The sequence below is a fragment of the Thamnophis sirtalis genome, unplaced genomic scaffold (assembly GCF_051295495.1).
Source record: "Thamnophis sirtalis isolate CommonGarterSnake01/CBP01778 unplaced genomic scaffold, rThaSir2_p1.2 scaffold_13, whole genome shotgun sequence".
NCBI lineage: Eukaryota > Metazoa > Chordata > Lepidosauria > Squamata > Natricidae > Thamnophis > Thamnophis sirtalis.
In genome coordinates, this window is record NW_028261393.1 from 43839988 (window position 1) to 43859042 (window position 19055).

Sequence of the window (19055 nt, forward strand, 5' to 3'; positions counted from 1 at the left end):
ATAAACTTCTCAAATCTCAAATCTCAAATCTCAATGGAAAGCAATTAGCCGGCTCTCAGGGAAAAGAAGATATAGACGCTAACCAGCACCTTCCTGGCAGAGAAATAAATAGGAGGGATTTGGGAGTAGCTGGTTGTAACAGACAACCATTTATTTTCTGGTATACAGCAAACAATTTGGATTCCTTAGCAGAAAAGTTTCTTGGGTCTAATTGCGCTTGATTTTTTGTTTATCCACATGAATAAAAGACTGTTACTATCCTGTTATAAAAAGGGGGGTGTTTTACTTGCAAGTAAATAACATCATTATTTGCAAAGGCTGGTTCAGAACACTCCCATTATCCGTACTTGGGGGAGAGGGTCAAGTTGGAGATACAAGGGAAAAACCCTCATAAGGTATAAGAGCTCCTGCTCAAGCAGGGGGTTGGAGTAGAAGACCTCCAAGGTCCCTTCCAACTCTCTGATTCTATGATCTGCCCAGCATTTATAGCATTGTATCAACTACACTGTATATTCTCTGAACTATCTGGCTTAACTATGGGTGCTAAAAGGTATAGGTGTGTCAAGCTCTCTATGCATTGGAGCTTTACATCCGACATAATGCAATCCCAAATTATTTATGAGAAAACTAGAATGCATGTCAGGGATGCGGTGGCTCAGTGGCTAAGAGGCTGAGATTGTCAATCAGAAAGATTGGCAGTTTGGCGGTTCAAATCCCTAGCCCCGGGTAACAGAGTGAGCTCCTGTTACTTGTCCCAGCTTCTGCCAACCTAGCAGTTCGAAAACATGTAAAAAATGCAAGTAGGAAAATAGGAACCACCTTTGGTGGGAAAGTAACAGGTTTCTGTGTGTCTTTGGCGTTTAGTCATGCTGGCCACATGACACAGAGACATCTTCGAACAGCGCTGGCTCTTCGGCTTTGAAATCGAGATGAGCACCGCCCCCTAGAGTCGGGAATGACTAGCATATATGTGCGAGGGTAACCTTTACCTAGAATGCACGTTAGTCTGTGTCTCTCTTTTCCTTTTCAAACATTTGTGGGTAAAATTAGATCTCCTTGCACTGATATTCCCCCCCCCCTTCATGTATTCTGATTGTGTAGCTGGACTCAATTTGTGGTGTGTCTCTGTTAGGTAAGCTCCCTGTTGGGAGAGCGAGTACGTTCAGCGAAGCATTGCGAGAGTTGTGTTGGAGAACACACAAACCAGCATACAGAGACACTGCAGTTTAAGTAGGCTTTTACTTTCATGGAAATAGAGGTATCAGAGTCCATCAAACAGTCCAAGTCATACACGGATAAGACAGTCAGTTATCAACGTCTTTCAGTTAAGGGATAATCCAAATAACATAGTCCAGTATCATATAATCAGTTCAGTACTCAAAGTTTTCTAGCAGTTGCAAAACTTACAATAGCTCATGGCACTTTCTAACAGCCAGCTTCCAAAACACTCAGATCAGATCAGCCCAGCATCTAACAAACAGAGAGCTAACAGTCATTCTGGCTCCCTCTTATGGCCGATTGAGGAAAACAGCAACCAATCACATTTTACAGTATGCTTTAAAGAAACAGGTATAGCATTGTTACATGATTTATATATTGCCAACCCAACCGTTCGATTATATTCCTAACAGTCTCTCCTTCCGTGCACAGTGTACAGGGGATTCTGGACAGCGCTAATTGTCCTGGCCATCACTGCCAGCCTTGTAGGGGTGTTTTTGTTGATGTGCGGTGTGCCCTTTGTCAATGCAAGATTCTATAAAGTTGGAGGTGGATTCCTTATGGCTGCTGGTAAGTGACCAGTGCAGGGTTCACTGCTTTAGTGGAATGCTAAAATCCTAAAGACGCATGCGGAACAGAATGCAAGTGTGCCTAAGAAAGAGACGGGAAACAAAATGTGCACTTAATAACCAAGGCAGTTGCATGTTTTTATTAATCTTGTTAATTTTATTAAGCATGCTTCAGAAGTGCTGGAATTAAAAGCTCTGGAACTCTAGGCTAGTTCTTGTGCATTTGGGCAGCTGCATTTCAAGGAAGCAGTTTTGGATCCTTCCATCGGTGGCTTTGAATCTTAACTTAGTTGCCTAATAATGCTTGCTTGCTACTAAAAGGGAGTGGACTATCTTTTAAGCTTTTTATCTGACTTGTTATTCTTGCAGAAAAGGGCAAAGCAGAAGAGCTTAGATTGTTTCTCTTCTCAAAATTCTTAAGAACCAGAGCTGGAAACAATCTAGCCTGCAGAGACACGGACAACACTGTTTGACTTGGGAAAAGTGTCTGTCCTTTTGGAGGGCACCAGGGTGATATCTGTGTTAGAACATTACTGGAGAACAGTGGAGTGGTGAGGTGGCCTGGAGGGGGAGCTCTCGCCTCACAATCAGGAGGCTGTGAGTTCTATCCTGACTAGAGACAGATATTTCTCTCTCTGGGCACACTGAGAATATATCTGTTGAACAAAACTCTGTATTGGCGACAGGAAAGGCATCTGGCCATTAAAACACTCTGCTAGTTCCATTCAGTTGTCCAGACCCTGCCCCACAAGGGATTATGGCAGTGGTGGGTTCCGGATCCCGTCACAACTGGTATGCTGGGATGGGGCCGGACATCAACCTCAGGCACATGCGCTGCAGACACATGCGCACATCACCGCTGTGATGCCCCAGCTGCTCGATGAAGTCACGCAGGCGCCATATGCTGTGTGCACATGCGCAATTCACCCATTTCCCTCAAAAAGAGGTAAGGAACGCAGGAGAGTGGGCGGGCCCAACGAAACACTGTTCTGGTATGGTGGCCGCTGCTCCCAGCTGCCACCGGTACACCTGTACCAGGCTGTACTTCACAGAACCCACCACTGGATTATGGGGTCATTAAAATAAGGTTGGAGAACAGTGGAACACAACGTTGTCTCTAATGTCTTGGTTTTATGGTTTTATGGTTTTATTTGTATTTGTAGGCCGCCCTTTTCCCTGAGGGGACTCAGGGCGGCTCACAGAAAACCAAGGGAAGGGGGAATACGACATTGAGATTACAACACATAATAAAATAGCAAACAACATGCATACTACATTCGGGCGGGGTAACAGTCCTTATCCCCAGGCCTGACGGGCGAGCCAGTTCTTCAAGGCTATGCGGAAGGCCTGGACGGTGGAGAGAGTACGGATCTCTACGGGGAGCTCGTTCCAAAGGGTCGGGGCCACTGCTGAGAAGGCCCTCCTCCTTGTGGTTGCCAGCCGACACTGGCTGGCCGATGGAATACGGAGGAGGCCTAATCTATGAGATCTTATAGGTCGTAGGGAGGTAATTGGCAGAAGGCGGTCTCTCAAGTATCCAGATCCACTGCCATGTAGGGCTTTATGGGTGATCAATAGCACCTTGAAGCGCATCCGGAGATCGACAGGTAGCCAGCGCAGCTCGCGGAGGATAGGTGTAATGCGGGTGAATCGAGGTACACCCGCAATCACTCGCGCGGCTGCGTTCTGCACTAGCTGAAGTCGCCGGATGCTCCTCAAGGGCAGCCCCATGTAGAGCACGTTGCAGTATTCCAGCCTAGAGGTCACAAGGGCCCGAGTGACTGTTGTGAGGGCCTCCCGATTCAGGTAGGGTCGCAACTGGCGCACCAGGCGTACCTGGGCGAATGCCCCCCTGGTCACAGCCGCTATATGGTGGTCGAATGACAGCTGTGGATCCAGGAGGACTCCCAAGTTGCGAACCCTCTCTGAGGGGTCTTAGATGGAATTCTCCTTTAGTTTGGTTTTGTTAAGTCAGGTTTCCTTACAAGAGAATTGGAATCGGAATAATTTGAAGCATCTTTCTATTTTTTCTTCTAATGCTGAGCATGTATCTTTCCATGCTTTTCTTTTTGCCGCATCCCATAAAGCAAATAAATAAATTAGAGCGACAAGGTAATATTAAGCAGACGGCCTAAACAGCCCCACATTTTAGTCCTCTAGCGGTTACTGTAGTTTTGCTAATTATTTTGTCTGTCTGTCTGCCTTTCTAGTCTCATTCGGTACAGTAGTTGCAATGGGAGAGCCTTATTTGTCATCTGCTATGGATGGCAGATCGGCTGCAATTAACTTTTGTATCCCAGTAATTGTTCCTTGGAGAAAGGTGAAAGTGCTTATAATTCATCAAGGGGGAAATTTGTCTGGAGAGAAATTTCTGAGAGAAGGAAATCAAGAGGCTGTCCTTTGAAGTCCCGAAGCAAAGCTTTTGCACTGAAATAATATTCTGGAATGTTCTTCCCATAATTTGGTGGCCTCATTATCAAACAGGGATAGGGGGGGGGGTTACGCCTTCGGGGTAAAAACCAGATGTACAAGGCAAATTTCGTGCAAATGTTTAAAATAATAAAGGCTGCTAATCTTTAAGCACTCTGGAGCTTCAACCTTACTAGTGGTCTTGTTTTGACCTAGGTTTCCCGAGAGCATGAAGCAAACTACTTTTCTCGACAAAAAACCCTTTTATCAATTGACTGTGAATTCTGCTCATTCACATCCAGCAAAGTCTTTCAAGGGAGGATTTACAGTCACAGACCTTATCTGGCTTGGAGAGCTGCCAGGGTGATATCTGCAAAACTTGGCAAAGAGTCTCGGAGTCCTCTTTTATTTTCTCTGGGAGGGGCCATTCATCGTCCACCTGTGGCGTTACTCCCAAGTCGACCCCTGTTCTTTAGCTGTTCCCTTTGTCTGGGAACCCTGCACATGCGCACACTGGGAACAGGCTCCAGTTGTTTCTCTGCTCCACTGCTGTCTGACTCTGACAACAGCTGATAACTGTCATATGGCTCTGGCCCCCTCTCTGCCTCTGACACAGAGTCCTCATCAGAGCCTTCCCCAGACTCCAGGACTGGCCCATGTTGCTTCCCGACCTCATCACTGTCTGAATCTGGTGGACCACAACAGGTGTTCCCGGTCTCAGTTATGGTCCTTTTTTTCTTTGTTGCCCAGAAGACTTATATCCTGGGATGCTAATCTCCTTGGACCGGTTTTCCCAAGATGCTGTGTTATGGTTGGTAGTTTGTGGAACACTGTGTTGAGGGAAGAAGGAGCGTGGCACGACAAAACCGCGGTCCACTAAAGCGCGCCCGATTAAACCGCGTCGCTGACGTCATCAGCAGTGCGACAACAGCGACCGCGGAGAAAAAAGGGCACTTTAAAAAGCGCTTTGAAAGCAAGCCGATTCAAGTTAAGGTAAGGGTTAGGTTTAGGGTTAGGGTTAGGGTTAGGGTTAGGGTTAGGTTTAGGGTTAGGGTTAGGGTTAGGGTTAGGTTAAGGCTTAGGGTTAGGTTAAGGGTTACGTTAAGCGTTAGGGTTAGGTTTAAGGTTAGGTTAAGGGTTAGCGTTAGGTTTAGCGTTAGGTTAAGGGTTAGGTTTAGGGTTAGGTTAAGGGTTAGGTTTAGGGTTAGGTTTAGGGTTAGGGTTAGGTTTAGGTTTAGGGGGGTTAGGTTTAGGTTTAGGGGGGTTAGGTTTAGGTTTAGGGGGGTTAGGTTTAGGTTTAGGTGTTAATTTTAGCTTTAGCGTTCACAGCGTGCTTTTTTCGCCGCGCTGTGATGACGTCAGGTACGCGGTTTCGTCGAGCGCGCTTTAGTCGAATGCGGTTTTGTGGTGGAACCAAGAAGGAGTGCGATAGCTCAGTGGTTAAAGATGCTGAGCTTGTCAGCTGGAAAGCTAACATCCTGGGTTTGAGACCCAAGCACCATGAGATGGGGTGAGCTCCCATTCCTTGCCCCAGCTCCTGCCCTCCTACCAGTTGAACAAAAAAATTTGCATGCTGAACCCGCAGTAATGCCGGCAGCAACACATCTCTGCCTCGGGGCATCTGAATCAGGGTGCAATTGGTTGTGGAATCTTCTTGGAACTGCTGCAATAGTTGTGTTGTAGACTGGAGATAAAGGTGAAGTTAAAAGTTCCCCTCGTGCACATGTGCTAGTTGTTCCTGGCTCTAGGGGGCGGTGCTCATCTCCATTTCAAAGCTGAAGAGCCAGCGCTGTCCGAAGACGTCTCCGTGGTCATGTGGCCGGCATGACTAAATGCCGAAGCCGCACGGAACGCTGTTATCTTCCCACCAAAGGCGGTCCCCATTTTTCAGCTTGCATTTTTTACATGCTTTCAAACTGCTAGGTTGGCAGAAGCTGGGACAAGTAACGGGAGCTCACTCCATTACATGGAGCTAGGGATTCGAACTGCCGAACGGCCAACCTTTCTGATCGGCAAGCTCAGCGTCCTAGCCATCGAGCCACTTTATTCCGTGACTTATTCCTCCCCCTCTGTTGAGGGAGGGGTGTTCAATTGTAACATTGGTGGGTTCTCCCCTTCCCTCTTTTTTTATAATTTTTTTTATTTTTGTTACATAGACAACATATACACACAACAATAGAAAAAGAAAAGCAAAAAAGAAAAAAGAAAAAAAACACACAAAAGAAAAAAAAACAAAGCCCATCATCACATACAGTATGTTGTTTGGTTACAGGTGTTTTAACATTTATCATTCTTATACATTCATTGTTTCATTTAATAGATCATAATTTAGTATCGTTTCTTATTCCCCTACCTGTGGCAATCCATCCCAACTACGTTTCCCCCCCCACACCCCGTATCTCTCTGTTATATATTTAATAGACACAACAATAAAATAGAATTAAAAAAAACACAAAAAGAAAAAAAAAAACATTATCACATACAGCATGTCGTTTGGTTACAAGTGTTTTAACATCCTCGAACAATATTTACCATCTCAAACTTTTCATCTAGTATAACTAAAAACCTCATTTTCATTCTACAATATACCGTATATTCAGTTAACATTAGTATTATTTTTTTCCAGAAAATATACTTATGTTCATTATTATCCTTGTACTTCATACCTTCAAACAGAGATCTTATTCCTTCATTTTTCAACAAAACGTCACTGCATATATATACCAGTTTTCAATTATTCCCTTATTAAAATTGTTAAAATTGTTTATTCCCTCTTTGAAACTAATGATTTTCTCTGTCCAAAATGTGGAAGGAGAAGGGGAAAAACGAGCTTTAAAACTTGTGGAACTTCATGTTCCAAGTGGCTAAATTGGATCAGTCAGCAAATAGAAAGCTTTTCCTTCCCTATTAAAATTGTGGCTTTTGGATGTCATCGCACTGGGCTCCTTCTTTTTAAGCAGTTTTGATTGCATTAGATTCTTTCTTTGTAAGAACGGACCACAATTATTTGGGCTATTTTAAGCACATCCATCTGGCAGTTGTCCAGCTACCTTAACAAATCTCGCCTGGAGATTGTTTTGGAGAACTCTTTCAGGGTGAAAAAGAAAAAGAAGAAAAGTGAAGGGGGGAAAAGTGATCATCTTGCTTGGAATAGTCAGAGAAAGTTACTCAGCCGAAAGAAGCTGTTTGATATTGATTGCTTCTGGTTCATTTCCCTCACCAAGTTCCTCGTTGGCTTTGTTGCCAACTTGCCTTGCAAAGCTGTGTAACTCAGCGACCCAGGAGTGGGTCTTCTCTTCTGCCAAATGTTCTTAACCATGTTTGACGTACAAAGCTCAACTTGTAAGGATTTCCTTTTGGCTTGTATATCCAGGAGGGGGATAAAAAAGCAGGCTCATTAAAGGCTAATTTCCACATGTCAAGGAAAGATGTCAAAGGCAGGGCCATGAACTATCTGAGGGGGGCTTTCAAGAACTCAACAATATTCCATTTTCCAGTTTTTTCTCTCCAAACTCTCACATTCTTTTTATCTCTGCCTGTTGTGGCCGCCCGCCAGTGGCAAGTGGAGCTGGCAGCAGATTTGGACAGTGAGGAGGTTGGGGAGGAAGATGGGCCAGTCCTGGAGTCTGGGGAAGGCTCTGAGGAGAGCTCTGTGTCGGAGGCAGAGAGGGGGCCAGAGCCATCTGACAGTTATCAACTGCCTTCAGAGTCAGACATCAGTGAGGCAGATGAATAGCTGGAGCCTGTTCCCAGTGTGTGCATTCACAGAGTTGCCAGACGAAGGGAACAGCTAAAGAACAGAGGTCGACTTGGGAGTAAGGCCACAGGTGGATGATGAATGGCCCCTCCCAGAGGAAATAAAAGAGGAGCGAAAGGGGAGTAGAGTTTGCAGGAGACAATTAGTTCACTTAATTGGTTCGTGACTTTCCAAGACTCCTTGCTAAGTTTCGCAGATATCACCCTGGCAGCTCTCCAAGCCAGATAAGGTCTGTGACTGTAAATCCTCCCTTGAAAGACTTTGCTGGATGTGAATGAGCAGAATTCACAGTCAAATAATAAAAGGGTTTTTTGCCGGGATCAGGAGTTTGCTTCAGGAAACCTCAGTCAAAACACCGTCTTTTTCTCTCTTGCACCCATGTGCATGCACATATGCAATGAGATCTGATGTTTGTTTGTGTCGGAAGTATCCCAATTAAAATAAGGCATATTATATGGCATCAAATCTAAAATACAAAGTACAAGTTTAAAATATATAATTAAAAGACCACACCTAGAGTACTGCATCCAGTTTTGGTCACCACACCATAAAAAAGATGTTGAGACTCTAGAGAAAGTGCAGATAAAAGCAACCAAGATGGTTAGGGGACTGGAGGTTAAAACATTTTAATCTCTGATGAACTGGTTGTAGGTCAGAGAGTGGGTGTTGTCTAGATATTGATGATTTAAGCCTCTTTCTGTATGCTGCTGTTTCTCTGTGAACAGCAAGTGTGGGGTAAATTATGTAATCTCTATATGTGTGTGTGTGTGTATGTATGTATATATTATATATTATACATATGTATATATTAAAGTCTCCCTTTATTTATTTATCAGCACAAATACAACATGTATGTATGTATGTATGTATGTATGTATGTATGTATGTATGTAGCTGTGATTGTTTATGTTCCAGCATAACTCTGGAATGCCTCGAGAAATTTCAACCAAACTTGGTACACATATAACTTACTCTCTGGAAACAAATACTGTGGGGGTAAGACACCCCTAACACCCCTCGGGGTGTGTGTTCTGTTAAGATACAGCCTGTTGTACCTTAAATGACTTCTACCGTACTGCCGTAAAATGTCTTCTACTGTATAGTGCAGTAGTACATGGTGTACTGTGAAGCCATGGTAACGGCTTCACAGTACTCCACAAGGGGGCTCCCTCTGGTTAGGGGAAAAAAATCCAACATTAGAAATTACGTTTGGTCCGGGCATTTCCCCCCCTATGAATAAATACCCGGATAATGTTGGGTTATCAACTATTGTCTAGATATAGACAGTCCTAGACTTACAACAGTTCACTTAACGACTGTTTGAAGTTACAACAGCACTAAAAAAGTGACTTATGACTGTTCTTCATACATACATCCATTGCAGCAACTCCATAGTTACATGATTTACATTTGGTTGCTTGGCAACTATCTCACATTTATGACAGTTGCAGTGCCCTGGGGTCATGTGATCCCTTTTTGTGACCTTCTGATAGGCGAAGTCAATAGGAAAGCCAGTTTCACTTAACAACTGTGTTACTCACTTAATAATTGCAGTGGTTCACTTAACAACTCTGGCAAGAAAGGTCGTAAAAGGTTGCAAAGCCCACTTAAAAATGTCTCGCTTAGCAACATTTTGGGCTCAGTTATGGTCATAAGTCAAGGACTCCCTGTATGCCATATTTAAGCCCCATCATGAAAGTTGGGATCTAGAAATCCATTGTCTTAATTAATAAAATATTGAAGATAGACTGTCAGGGTTCCAAATAGCATCCAAAAAATTAGAGTCCAAGGCAAAGTATTGCTCAAAGTTCCAATTTATTAAGAGAACCATGTTGGCACATCTGGGAAAACCTGAATCTGGGTTTTCCCCACCAGTTGAAAGTTCAATATCCTTCCCCCACACCCGCAAGTCCATCCCATGGTCCAATCTCCCACTGCCATGCTGGCAGTTCCACCCATCTAGTTCTGGTCAGGTGCAGAGACAAAGGATGACCTTGGCTTTCTAGAAAGAATTTTGTTATGGCTACATATCATCCAACTCCACACAATCCCCCTCCCCCTTTCCCACAATAGAAAATGCATAGCAGAATAATAGAAAGTGTGGCAAGCCAAAGATACAAAAGAAAAGATGGCTGCAGGCCTGACATAGACTTTTTAAAAATTTATGATGAATTCTTGCACATACCAAGAATCTGCCTCGAACAACAGTAACAATCCCAATGGAAAATAGTTTGCGCTCATGATAAAGTAGCCTTCTCAATAGGTTGAATGGTAACGCCTAACTCCGTCTTCAATTATTCTTTCCAGCTCATGAATAGAGGTTGTTTAAATGGAATCAGCAGAAAAATACAGACCTACCCTTTTAATTCAAAGCTGTTCCGTACATGTTAAAAGTTCCATACTGTGACAGCTGTAAACTCTATGCGTTTCACGTGCTTTTGTGCTCTTGAAATTTGCTAAGAAAGATCTCAACATCTCATTATTTTTTATTAGAGTTTTGAAGTTTCTGCTAGGCACGGAGGTGGGAAGAAAGGGGACCGAGGTTCATTTCCCTATAATTAGCAAATTATAGATAAATTCTGCAAGTTCTAAAGCAAGCCAGGAGTTCACCCATTTCCCACTGCAATTAGCCAATGAGGTTTTGCGAGGCTGTGAACCGCAAAAGGAAGGCAAGGAAGGTTGAGTGGCACGATTTACACAAAATGAAGGTGCCTGCTTCCCTGGAAGTTAGAAAGCCTCCTGGTTAGCCCCTTGACAATTGCTATGCGAATAGAAAGGAGAAAAGTTTCATATCATGGTTCAATTCTCTCACCATTAAGTTCTCCCCAGAAGAAGACGATTAACCTGAAGATACAACTGAGATACAAATAATAAGAGTTTAATCTTGTGCGTTTCGTTCCATACATACAAGTAGAACAGGGTTGGTTGGGAAAAAAAGGAACACGAATAAAATCTGTTTGTTTCAAGTATTTATTTTATTTATTTCATTTTATTTATTTTATTTTACTTTACTTTATTATGTATCAATGCGTGAACAGTGTGGCATACATTCTAATACAAATAAAACTAGTAGGATTAATAGAATAGAATAACAGGGTTGAAAGGGACTTTGGAGGTCTTCTAGTCCAACCCCCTGCTTAGGCAGGAAACCCTACACCACTTCAGACAAATGGTTATCCACCATCTTCTTAAAAACTTCCAGTGTTGGAGCATTTACAACTTCTGGAGGCAAGTTGTTCCACTGATTAATTGTTCTAACTATCAGGAAATTTTTCCTTAGTTCTAAGTTGCTTCTCTCCTTGATTAGTTTCCACCCATTGTTTCTTGTTCTGCCTTCAAGTCTTTGAAGAATAGCTTGACTCCCTCTTCTTTATGGCAGCCCCTGAGATATTGGAACACTGCCATCATGTCTCCCCTAGTCCTTCTTTTCATTCAACTAGACATACCCAGTTCCTGCAACCGTTCTTCATATTTTAGCCTCCAGTCCCCTAATCCTCTTTGTTGCTTTTCTCTGCACTCTTTCCAGAGTCTCCACATCTTTTTTACATCGTGGTGACCAAAACTGAATGCAGTACTCCAAGTCTGGCCTTACCAAGGCATTATAAAGTGGTAATCATAGTTATTACATTCAACCAACATATATTTCTAATAATAATACACATTTACATTAAGATATTAAATGATTTTTTAATCATTCCATGTTTTCTCTTGTTATTGCTTTTATTTTATTATATAAATGTATACATGAATATTCCCCCTATCTCTTATTTCTGTCCCTTAGTCTAACTTTTAATCATGTCATCCGTTTATTAAAAGACGTTTTCTTTCTGTCCTACCTAACTTCTAATCATGCCACCTACCTAAAAAAGAAAGGAAAGAGAGAGAAAAAGAAAAACAGATCAGAACAACAAAAAAGAGAAACCATCTACACATCGTCTCTTGCCTGCTTCAGTATTTTAATTGCTATGCTTTTTTTGGACTTGCCTACCATATTCTTCTCTTGGATCTTTCATCCTGCCTGCATCTACTTCTTGACTGTTCAATCTAAGAATTGTTCCCATTTCTACCTTCTTCCACTGCCTAGTTTCCAAAATTTCTGCCCAAGCTCCTATCTTCCTTTCAAAAGTATCTTCTCGTACCTCCAATTCTCTTTTCAACTCTCTTAAAATATTTTCCCCCTGGTTTAATTCATCAATCACTATTATTTTCATTATTATCTCCTGGAGAATTGGATCTGTTTGGCTGATGTCACAAGCAAACAAAGTTGAATCCATGCTGTCTGTGTCTCGGTGGGCTGCAAATCAAAATTTGGGGAAAATTTGGGTGGTTTATGGTGGGTGCCTCTGAAAGAACAGGAAGGATGAAGGAAGAAATATCTCCCCCTTCCCCTTGTTCCCTACTTATCTGCCCCAACGTATCTGTCTTCTCTTTTTAGAAGTTTATTTTTATCCCACCTCTATATTTGTTTTATAAATAACTCTTCCAGTCTCGAAGTGTTTTCACTTACTCTGCCCTGAAATATCAACCAGTAGAATTAGGTGAATTTAAGGTCAGTGGCAGGATATTTATTCACTTATTAAAGTAGATAGGATTCTGAGGGTCTCGCAAATACATGGGCTAAGTCAGCAATCTGCAGCTCTGGAGCTGCATGTGGCTTTTTCATCCTTCTGCTGTGGCTCCCTGTTGCTGGTCAGCTCCACAATTGATAGGGCTTTCAGTTAGGACAGGTAGAGGAAAAAGGACACCGTACTAGGAGGAGATTATGATGGGGAAACCAGACTTCCGGTTGGCTCCAGAATTGAACAGGGGGCTTCTGGTTAGGATCTTTGTGGCTCTTTGAATCTTTAAGGTTGCCAACCCATGGGCTAAGTCCACAATCAGCAGCTCATAAACCAAGCAAGTCAACTGCAGAATTAAAAGCTGGCACGAAGAACGGTTCCAATCTATTACCTCTTGCTCCCCAAGTTTTTGATGGAGGAGTAGTACAGTAACGTCTTGCCCTGATTCTAATAGGTTAGGATAACATGGACACAAACTTAGCTTGAGGTCAAGTTGTCCCATCAGTTGGGGCCACCATAAAGATGAGCTTCTTTTGAACTCTTCCCTTGCTTCAAATGTGGGGATGGGGCCTTCACCCCCTGCTTTCTCCGTCTCACACACAGGACAGGCAGTTTCCATGGGGAGGAGATTCAAGGGCTTTAATATCTATTTATTATTAATAATAACAATCACTTTGAACTGGATTGGGAGCAACCTACAATGGTTACACAGAATAGGTGTAAGTTGTTATAGAAGCTTATCTGTATCAAAAGATGAATCTACAAACTCTAACTTCTGACTCAGTGGTGGGATTCATTTTTTTTTTACTACTAGTGGGTGTGGCTTGGTGGGCGTGACTTGGTGGGTGTGGCAGGGGAAGAATACTGTAAAATCTAATTCCCTCCTGATCAGCCGGGACTTGGGAGGCAGAGAATAGATGGGGGCTGGGCCAGTCAGAGGTAGTATTTGCCGGTTCTCTGAATTACTCAAAATTTTCCTACTGGTTCTCCAGAACTGATCAGAACCTGCTGAATATCACTTCTGAGTGCCTCCAAGGGTAATCCTATCTGGGGCCAATTACAGTAGTTCAGAGATAAGTAGTAAGTCGAGTTGGAAGAAATGTCCATCTGGGTTCAGTTCCAAGTGGGGAGAAAGACACTGGAAACATGGAGACTGATTGGAAAGAGGGTTTAATGGTAAAACAGAACCACCAAGCGCACGTGATTCTGGGTATCTGACCACATGGAGTGAAGAGGGAGAGGTATTTATACCTTCTCTCAGGAAGCTCTTTGAACTTGAGCTTCCTGTTCCTGTGCAAGAACATGTATTCTATTGGCTGTTGTCAGACTCCCATCTGGAGTCATGTTTGTCTGAATCATGTTTGGTTGAACGTTGGGCTGATGTAATGAAGGGGCTTGGTTGTGCCATCCAAAATTGCAACAACATCCATTTGGTCCAATATTTGTAGAGGGAATCTATCTTGCAAATGACAAAGGAGAGGGAAAATTGTGAGTTACTCAGGTTCAACTATGTATGTATGAAAATCTCAGAAATCAGAAAGCTACAAAGATATCAATATAAGAAATGTAAAAACAGGAGTTTATGCAGGTTGTGGGATTAGGGATTTTGGCAATGAAAAAGAATCAAGATTTAAGATAATAATCCGATTGCTTCACAACAACAAGAAACGTGGTTCAAATGAGAAAAAAAAATGAGGACAAGCAAAGGTATTAAATTATACGGCTCATATTTATAAGCTCATTTTATAATCTCTGTGGAATTTTCTTCATTTGATCATTCGGCTACTCAGCTGAAATTCTGAAGGAAGCGTTTATTTGTTAAGTGCAGAAGATTAACTGACAATTACCTTAAATCAGGAGAAAAAATCCCTTGCTTTGGCCACCTGTTTCTCCTGCTTTGCCATTTTATTTGTTCTATTTTTTTTTAATGAGAGGTCATTTGTGCATCTATAGCTTTGCAGCAAATATAAAGTTGTGTGACATAAGTCATCCTGGTTGGATTTATTTACCCTTCCACTATAGGTTCAAGAGGGTGCCTACAGTTTCCTTCATTTTACCCTTACAGCAATGACTCTCTAAGCCAGGTTAAGCTAAAAGATAGTGACTATAAAATGTTCAGCAGTGACTAACACTGATGATGTTACCTAGTTTGGTAGTGAAATGTCTGCAAGAAAAAAAACCCAAATTTAGAGAGCACCAAGGATCTCACAGTACTCCTCCTCCTCCTCCTCCTCTTCCTCCTCCTATTTTCCCACTCCCTTCCATCACTGATGATGTTACCTAGTTTGGTAGTGAAATGTCTGCAAGAAAACAACCAACCTCAGAGAGCACCAAGGACCCTACACTCCTCCTCCTCCTCTTCCTCTTCCACTCCTTTCTAGCACTGATAATGTTACCTAGTTTGAGTAATGAAACATCTGCAAGAAACCCACCAAACTTAGAGAGCACCAAGGATCCCACAGTACTCCTCCTAGTCCTCTCCCATTCCCTTGCAGCACTGATGATGTTACCTAGATTGGTAGTGAAATGTCTGCAAGAAAACAACCAAGCTCAGAGAGCACCAAACACCCCACAAATTCAGCAGTGAATTCCTTGGTTGGGTAGAGACTTAAATGTAGAAATTAACACCATATCCATTTCAGCAAGTGAGGGAAAGTTTTTTGGGAAGAAGCACAGAACAGATGAAGAGTGATTTCTCTTACTTCTCTGATTCTATAATTCCATCTAACAGAAACAGTTCTGCCCCAAAAATCCCCCTTTGATTTGAAATGGGGTTCAAAAGCTTTATCGGTTGAATTATGCACTGGATCTTTAAATCTGCCATTATTTGAAAGCAGCTGGAAACTCTTGCAGATCCTGGGCATCTTTTTAAAGAAGGTAGGAACCAATCTATCCAAGGTTTAAGCTTCTTTAATCAGGGTTGAACAATAACACCTTAGACCAATTGTAAGTGCAGGTATTCCTCATTTTGTAAGTCCTCTTTCAGTGACTCTTTGCAATCATCACCGCATTGAACAAGAGACTTACAATCAGTCTTTGTAGTTGTGGTTGTTACAATATGCCACAGTTATGTGAACATTATTCGTCACCTTCACAGCTGGCTTCCAACCGGGGGTGGGTTCCGGCAAGAACTACTGCCGGTTCGCTTGTGTATGCGCTGTGAGTGCATGCTCACTGCAATTAAAATTGTTCTGCACATGTGCAGAAGCGAAAAACAAGATGGCGGCGCCTGCAGCACCACCTAGAGAACCGGTTTGGGGGCATGGCAAGCCTGGGTCGCTGCTGAGTCCATTGACCCAGGCTGGCAAACCACTACCGTATGGCTGAACTGGTCTGAATCCGTAGGAACCCACCACTGATTCCAACAAGTCAAGTCATTGGGGAAGCCAGCAGGAGGTTGAAAACAGCAATCCTGTGACTGTGGGACATTGTAAATGCATGGGATTCATTTAACAAGGCCAACTGGAATTGCTTGAACAACTGCTGTAAGTCAACATAGCCACGTGATCTTGCACTTTATGTCACGGAGTTGCCACTCCCAACTACTGTCATTAAGTGAGGACTACCTGCCATTTTTTTTGTCGGTTTCATCCAGGGAGTTGAACTTTTTCTCTTGCTAGGATGTTTTGCACCGTCACTAACACATCGCCTTTTTCTTCTCTCTCATTTTTCATTCTCTTTCTTTCTCTCTCATTCTGTCCAACAGGATGTTTATTTACCCTGCTCATATTTATGTTTGTGGTGTGGAAAGAATTTGCTGCTGATCTCCGTAAATACATACTCCTCGAAAGAAGTGAAAGGTGCCCAGATGACACCCCACTATCTGTTTATTACGGCTGGTCTTTCATGTTTGCGACTGCTGGGATCCCATTAGCGCTCCTGTCTGGTCTTCTCTTCTATCTGGTTGGACACAGCATCCTGAAGGAGCTTGAGTAAAGAGGAGGAGGTTGCACCTTAGCTACCACCTAGGAAGGAGAACTGTCTTCTTACTTATTTATTTCTAGAATGAGTGATATTGTGCCAGGGGTGTTAAGTAATGCTGTGGAATCTCCCAAGTGGCAAATAGTAGATTAGACACAGAGATTCTAATATTTACCTTGTTTCATTGGTTTTTTTTTTTTTAAATGGTCGATTTCCAAGACTCTATGTTTCTGAGAGGAGATATGTGAGCAAGCAATTTTCTAAGCTGCTTTCTATGTCAAATTATTCTCTAAAGCACTAGAGGGCAGGACAAGACACAATGGTTGGAAACTAAAGAAAGAGAGAAGCAACCTGAAATTAAGAAGAAACGTCCTAACAGTGAGGACGATTAACCAGTGGAACAGCTTGCCTTCAGAAATCTTGGGTGCTCCATCACTGAAGGTTTTTAAGAAGAGACTAAAGAGTCACTTAGCTGAAATGGTATAGGGTCCCCTGCTTGAACAGGGAGCTGGACTAGAAGACCTCCAAGGTCCCTTCCAATTTCTCTTCTCTTCTCTCCTCTCCTCTTCTCTCCTCTTCCCTTCCCTATTCTATATTCTATATTCTATATTCTATATTCTATATTCTATATTCTATATTCTATATTCTATATTCTATATTCTATATTCTATATTCTATATTCTATATTCTATATTCTATATTCTATATTCTATATTCTATATTCTATATTCTATATTCTATATTCTATATTCTATATTCTATATTCTATATTCTATATTCTATATTCTATATTCTATATTCTATATTCTATATTCTATATTCTATCCTATCCTGTCCTGTGGATTTGGAATTTCCAACTAGGAACTGTCAAGACCCATTGAACTGATGGGTTCCTGGACTTCTTGGCTGGACACTGGAAGCTTGGATTATTGGTGCTCCATCACTTTGCCTTCAAAAACAAGATTCTGTCCTTTAGGTGTAAGTAAATAAAAGGATGAAACCCTACTGGATTTCGGGGTGTTGTCTCTGGGCTTGGCTGACATCAATCTTGCCTAGCTGAAGCTACAACCATCTTATCATCATCATCAGCCATTCAGTTGCGTCCAACCTTTGGCCACTCTGTGGATCAACATCTCCATACCCCTCTGTCTAACTCCTTCAGATCCTCCATAGTCATCCTGGTGTCTTCCTTTATAGGGTTCAGCCAGTGGGAACTAGGGTAGCCCCCTTCCCCATTTTCTGATGATCACTGCCAGCATGATTGACTTTTTGAGTGAGTTGGCTCTCATGACATGGCCAAAGCATGCTAGCTTTGGTCTAACCAACTAGATATATCCTGAGAGATACTAGATAGATATCCAAGAGTTATATCACATTTCCTGGGTCCTTGCCCTGTGGTCCCAATTGCTATCCCTCTGTAGAATATGAAAGTGATTTGTCTAGTTTTCCATGTTCCTCTTACTGCTTAGATGAGAGTAGATGAGAGCAGGGGTGAGACTAGTTCTCTGCCCGGTTGCTGGGTGGGCGTGGCCATGGTAGACATGACCTATTTGGTCTCCTGCACCATGGTGGGGTGCATTTTTGCCCTCCCCAGGCTCCAGAGGTTTTCCTCGAGCCTCCAGAAGGGCAAAAATGGCCTCTCCCAGGCTCTGGAGGCCCTTTGGAGGCCAGAAACGGGCCCATTTTCAGACTTCTGGTACTTCTGGTAGGCTGTTGTTTGCCTTCCCCAGGCTCCAGAGGCTTTCCTTGAGCCTCCAGGAGGGCTAAAACGGCCTCCTCCAGGCTCTGGAGGCTGGAAATGGGCTCGTTTCTGGACTTTCAGGAGGCTCATTTTCTGGAAGGCCAATTTTTCGCCCTTCCAGAACCTCTGCGTGGGCCCCGCACTTACCTGGAATCATGAACGGGCCGCGTAGAGACTCATGGGAGGTCCGGGTTGGGATGGATGGGGCCAGCCAGTCCTGGCAACTACTGGTTCGGTGAACCAGATGTAAAATTAACATCTGGTTTGCCCCGAACCAGAGCGAACAGGCTGAATCCCACCCTGGATAAGAGTAGATGAACCTGTGTAAGCAATGAGACAAGAAACAAAGATTGTGAGAATTGATGGGTTCCTAATGATGTCTATGGAGATTCTCAGTCATCCAGCTCATGGTTGTCCCCAAAAGTGGCCTTTTTCAAGAGGCAACTGGCCTGTCTGGTTTTTCTTTGAAGACGTTTCTCTTCTCATCGAAGAAGCTTCTACAGCTCTGGCTGGATTCCATTCCCCATCATCCAGTCAGAGCTGAAGAAGCTTCTTCGATGAGAAGAGAAATGTCTTCAAAGAAAAAAAAATCCAGTTGCCTCTTGAAAACAGCACCATTGGGTTCCTAATGCCAATCTATGCACTGACTCAGCTCTCCTCTCTCTGAGTAATCCATATCCATGAGAAGATTATATATGGCCTCTTTAAAGGGCTCCTTGATGGTCTCTGAGCTTAGTTGCTTTCTTGCAGACCTTTCACTGATGATATTACCTAGTTGGGTAATGAAACGTCTGCAAGAAAACAGCCAAGCTCAGAGAAAACCAAGGCCCCCTCATTTCAACCCTGAGCTACAAATATTCCCCTTTTGTGTCTTCTCTTCA

At 42.9% G+C, this 19055-nt stretch overlaps 1 protein-coding gene across 2 annotated transcripts in view; it reads left to right on the forward strand.

Annotated features, from left to right (window-relative positions):
• Positions 1–16449, forward strand: part of LOC148043162 (transmembrane protein 182-like) — a 32951-nt gene extending 16502 nt beyond the window's left edge. For both annotated transcript variants that reach the window (XM_087727487.1, XM_087727486.1), the window contains 2 exons: positions 1651–1788; positions 16219–16449. In XM_087727487.1, the coding sequence (XP_087583613.1) occupies positions 1651–1788; positions 16219–16448 (368 nt within the window). In that variant the 3' untranslated portion in view covers position 16449. The remainder of the gene's footprint in view (positions 1–1650; positions 1789–16218) is intronic.
• Positions 16450–19055: the final 2606 nt, after the last annotated feature.